Genomic DNA, 5,482 nt, shown 5'->3' with positions numbered 1-5,482 from the left:
ACTGAAAGTAATTAGAGTACACACCCCTTTCCAAAGTGCACAAGTAAGTGGAGAAAATTAAATAGCAGTCATAACAGAGCAAAAAATACACAACCAAGACGGAATGCCCACAACCAGTCAATTAGAGCCAATGTTGCAATGGAACCAAAAATTTTAACCACCTTGTAAAGTACAAGGTAAGAGGATGCTACAAGTACTTTTGTAGAAGCATATTCCAGAGCCTGCATCTTCTTCACAGAAAGACATGTCCACTCCACCAAACCTTATATGTACGTCCAGACAGAATCAGTTTTGGCAAGGCAATACCTGATGTAACCAGTTGCGGTGCCCTGTGGGGTCTTGAAGGTAATGAGTATTTTAAATTGGGCAACAATCTCAAGATCAGCATTATTATAGAGTGATTAGGCTGCCTTGCTTAGCAGTCTGCCCACTGCATTGTGGAACAAGTGCAGCTGCCAAGGGATTGCCAAAGACTGCTCTGCCTAGAATGCATTTTTCTGATCCAGCAACATAGTGATTAGGTCATCTACCCAACCACTTTCTGGGCATCCTAGACCACGTAGGGTCACCGTTGAAATACTGCCCAAAGCTGGGCAAAGGTATCCTTGGCCACACCCACTTTTTTCTTCTTGTTTAAATAAGAGCCTTGCATCTAGGACAGTGGTGGCGAACCTATGGCACGCATGCCAGAAGCGGCACTCAGAGCACGCGCGCCATGCCCCGGAGATGGCAACTGTCCCTCTTCAATCAGTTACCCGCTAACTCGCTGAGGTCCCACGTGGCTGGATGCATCCCAGCACCCATGTGCCCGCTGGTCTCTGTGTGCAGGGGCCGATGGTGTCAGGCAGCAGCTGCCCCGGCCCCTGACTTGCCTTGCCCTGTGACAATGGCACCTCCGCCCTGCCTCACTTTACCTCACCTGCAGGACGAGCCTCCTGCCCACCGCCCCACCCGCCAGAGACCCCCTTGATCTCCCCCAACCCTGCCCGGCCCCCACATCTCCCCCACGAACAACATTGAGGTGATCACGCCCACCTTGGCCACACCCACCCAGTCTGCCGTGACCACCACAGCCACGCTCACCCAGTGGGCCACGCCCACCTGGCATCCAGCGATAAATAAGTGGGTTTTGGGTTGCAGTTTGGGCACTCGGTCTCTAAAAGGTTCGCAATCACTGATCTAGGAGGACTCTGGAATACCCCCAGTCTATATAACTATCAGGACTGGTATTATTAAACTGCTTGGTGTTTTATTGCTAAAAAACTAATCAATATTTTTTGGGGCTGATTTTAGTTTGTTTTATCCTATCCAGAAACTGACAGCTTCCGGACGCCAATTCAGGCTTTCTACAGCATGTCTGGCCCAGTTCAGAATGATAGTATATGGATATCATCAGCATACTAATGACACTTCACTTCAAGATGACAGATGGTCTCTCCCAGCGACCTCAAATAGATGTTAAATAACATAGAAGAGATCCCTAGTCTTGTGGCATCCCACACAGGAGCAACCAAGGATTCAACTTCTGTTCCTCTATAATTATTGACTGCAACTGCTGATTCAGGTAGGAGTGGAACCGCTGTAAAATGGTGCCCAAGAGTTCCAGTTGTTGTAAAAGTCAGTAAGATATGTGATCAGTGGTGTTCAGTGATGCAAAGAAATCAAAAAGGTCCAAGAAAATGCACTCTGATTAATTAGATAAACTATATCATCTACCCAAGCACCATATTAAAAACAACTGTTTAGCTAGTGGGCTAAACAATATATAAGAACTGATATAGCTGCTACAAAGTGAATTTCTAAAGAAATTTCATCTTGTTAGGTAGCCCTTTCATGCCATTAGTTTAAGAAACAAGATAAATTAAAATGGTCATGAGATTGCTATAATTTCTCTATGGGGGAGATAAATAGTTGAGAGTTTTATATGTAGAAGGACAATAAATGGGATGGGTTTGTGTGAAACTGTACATGTGGTACAAAATTCTTCATAGTATGGAAATAATAGATAATTTCTCTCCATTTTAGAATATGAGATTAAATTAAGAAACTTAGAGGCAAAGGAAAACATTTCTACGCAGACTACACAGTTAAGCCGTGCAGTTCCCCTTCATGAGGTTTAGTTATGGCTTGTCAACTTTGGTAACTTTTATATTTTTAAAGTGATATCAAGACTGAAAGTGAACACCAGTTGCTGGGAGAATATAAGTGGTACTTTTGCATCTAATTAGTCACTACAGGCCACAAAATACTGGATTAAATAGTCTATTTGTCTAATCCAGGGGTAGGCAACGTTGGCTCTTTTATGACTTGTGGACTTCAACTCCCAGAATTCCTGAGCCAGCCATGCTGAGGGGAAAGGGAGAGGTTTCCAAGCTGAGCCATGCTGGCTCAGGAATTCTGGGAGTTGAAGTCCACGAGTCATAAAAGAGCCACGGTTGCCTACCCCTGGTCTAATCCAACAAGCATTTCTTATGTTATTAAATATATTCTTTTGTTACTATCATTATTACCACTATTATGATTAATATTGGGTGTTCCTCCTTTGGATTAAAACATTACTTTTTTTCTTTTTTTCTTTTAAACAATAATAAGCTAGAATGTAAAAGAACCTCTATGGGCAATACATTCTGAAGAAACTGTTCTCTCAAAAATTGGCCCTTCTGAACTCAGTCTTCGCAGAATATCGCCATTCGTCATCCGGAAAGGAATACACGGTAAAATATTGCAACTTTAAATTTGGATATTTATGATATATATCTATATATCTATAAATAAGGCTAGAGACTGAATGCAGGAATCTAGATTAGGTATGCCAAGGCATCATTAATGGGATTTTTGAGCCTTTTTAAAAAAATGGCAAAGTTTGATATATTTTTTTAAGAACTTGATTTCTTCTTGGTGTTTATGGTGGCACGTTATCTGGCATGACCTGATGAGAAAAGGAGATATATTGAAGATACCGATTCCAAAAGACTCTTGAGCGTTTGGGTGGTTTGTTGGAATTCATTAGAAAACAGAAAGAAAAAATTGCAAATTCTATTTCCTTTTATTGCATTTACCCGCAGATCAGAATTACAAATGTCTACCACAAGACTAAAATGTGATGATATGTTATGTTCCTTACCATAAGCACCCATAAAATGAGCTCCATTGCAGACAGGTAAGTTGTTGCTTAGTTTCGTTAATTTTAAGTTTATATTCTCAAAGTTACCCATGTTGTAAATGAGGATTTCAAAGAAGGGTAGGTGAAATATTGATCTTCTATTGGTTACCAATTAGAATTAAGCTTTCACATTATCCCAAAATATGGGACATGATTGAGACATGGGTGTGGACTAAAAAAAAAAGCTTGGTAGGAATGTGCTGGATCAGGGGTAGGTTCTTTTATGACTCATGGACTTCAATTCTCAGAATTCCTGAGTCAGCTATGCTGACTCAGGAATTCTGGGAGTTGAAGTCCATGAGTCATAAAAGAGCCGAGGTTGCCTACCCCTGTGCTGGATGTATCTCTTTTTGAATTGTTAAAACAGTTGCGTCATTTGCGTGAAATGCGGGACAAAATGGGGGACAAAATGAATAAATAAATACATAACTGGTTCTGAAGTATCTCTGCTTCTGGTTATGTCTTCATGATCAACACTACTCTGCAATTGTTCTCTAATACAGAGTTCCTCAACCTTTCCGGCTTTGCCAACTGGCGTAGGGTGGGAGGGGATGGTTCTGCCTGAGTGGCGTGTGCTCAGCTCCATTTGTGCGAGCAGTGGGCACACACACGCCCGTCAGTAGTGCAAATGGACAGCACGTGCACACACTTGCTCACTGCTTCCGCAAGGGAGGGATGTGCGCACGTGTGCTCTCGCCTGCCGCTTCGGGTGACCCTGTTTTGAACAGCTCATGTCCCAGTAGTGGGCTGTGGGCCGGGGATTGGGGTTGGGGAACTCTGCTCTAACCCCCCCCCCCTTTTTTTTTTTTTTGCAGAGATGATGGCAGCATTTTCGATGGTCTCGTGGAAGAAGATGACAAGGATAAAGCAAAGAGGTTTGTTTTGTGGAAGAGCTAGCACGAAACCTCTTTATTTGTGGCCAAGAGGTGTATTTGTGCATTGAAAGGGCATTCTGTACAATTCAAAGATAGCGTTTTGAAACAATCTCCGTAAGGTGGAGAGGTATATTGTCGAAGAATGAATGGAGATATGGAAAGAAAATGAAAGATTGACTGGAAATAGTCTTTTCTTCTTCGTTTCCCATTGTCGTCAATGTGGAAGTGACAGTATCTGTCTTACATTAAACATTGAGTAGTAATTTATTTACTAATTACTGTAAGAAAAATGCTGAGCAAATAACTTTTTTTCACCCATTTTATTCTAAGGAGATTCCAGACTTCTACATTTTTTTAAAATTCTTGTATTTCCATATGTGCAACTATTTAGAAACTGTTTCTTTTAAAAAAAAAAAAAGTTAAAGTGGACATATCAAGGCAATTAGTGTGTCTAAAGCAAATATTTCAGCTCCATTGAAAAAATTACACTGCTAAAGTTTTCACATAATTATTTTGACTAGTAGTCCTAATTGTGGCTTTGAAAAAGGAGATGAATCCCCAGCCAAGTTTCTCATAGATGGAGAAGATGACATATGTATTCTTAATTCCAAAATACCATATTTCGATGAATGGTCCTATATTTTTTTCCTAGACAATTTCTATATATTTTAAAATAATTAATTGATACAAGATTTAAAAATTAAGGGAGAAAATGGATTTGCTGAATCTAGACTTAGTCATATTCTATTTATCAATTTGTATGTACCGTATATTCCGGCGTATAAGACGACTGGGCGTATAAGACGACCCCCAACTTTTCCAGTTAAAATATAGAGTTTGGGCTATACTCACGGTATAAGACTACCCCTGTTCCAACGCACACCAAATAAAAATTAAAAAACAGATTTGATTTCAATATGGTAATTTTAATTCAAATGCTTATGACATGCAGGTACTTAGCAGGAAAACTGTCACTTATAAACATAAGGCTGTTTGTCATCACACATGTAAACATAAAACAGTGCAAGTGGATTAAACTTTTCCTAATTCATTCTAAAGCTGAAAGGAAGGATAAGACAATAAACCCATGGGAGCTGCCATGCTGTTTGTTTTCTAAGCCAGGACGTTTCAACCTTTTCACCGACTGTACCACTTTTAGAATATGGCAACATTCGAGTACCACCAGTCACCCAGCAAGGTGTCAAAAGCTTGATGACAAAAAAAAAAAATATGGAAAAAAGTGATAAAGTACAGGTAGTCCTCAACTTACAACAGTTTGCTTGGTGACTGTTCAAAGTTACAATGGCACTGGAAAAAGTGACATATGACCATTTTTCACACTTATGACCACTGCAGCATCCCCAGGGTCATGTAATTTACATTTGGATGCTTGGCAACCGATTCTTATTTATGATGGTCACATTGTTCCAGGGTCATGTGATCA

The 5,482-nt window shown here is 40.5% G+C and overlaps 1 protein-coding gene and 1 long non-coding RNA gene across 2 annotated transcripts in view; both read left to right on the top strand.

The window, feature by feature from the left end:
* The first annotated feature begins 1,390 nt into the window (after nucleotides 1-1,390).
* LOC107298658 lies at nucleotides 1,391-3,154 on the top strand. The gene is made up of 3 exons (XR_001549160.1): nucleotides 1,391-1,564; nucleotides 2,597-2,714; nucleotides 3,066-3,154. It is a non-coding gene; the product is annotated as an uncharacterized LOC107298658 (long non-coding RNA).
* A 59-nt stretch (nucleotides 3,155-3,213) lies between these two features.
* LOC107298655 (circadian locomoter output cycles protein kaput-like) overlaps nucleotides 3,214-5,482 on the top strand; it is a gene marked incomplete at its 3' end in the record, with an annotated part of 13,859 nt that continues 11,590 nt past the window's right edge. The window contains exons 1-2 of the mRNA XM_015828034.1: nucleotides 3,214-3,218; nucleotides 3,979-4,038. Of these exons, the coding sequence (XP_015683520.1) occupies nucleotides 3,214-3,218; nucleotides 3,979-4,038 (65 nt within the window). The remainder of the gene's footprint in view (nucleotides 3,219-3,978; nucleotides 4,039-5,482) is intronic.

The sequence above is a fragment of the Protobothrops mucrosquamatus genome, unplaced genomic scaffold, assembly GCF_001527695.2.
Source record: "Protobothrops mucrosquamatus isolate PMUCROS unplaced genomic scaffold, P.Mucros_1.0 scaffold4168, whole genome shotgun sequence".
NCBI lineage: Eukaryota > Metazoa > Chordata > Lepidosauria > Squamata > Viperidae > Protobothrops > Protobothrops mucrosquamatus.
This window is presented reverse-complemented; position numbering and strand designations above follow the sequence as displayed.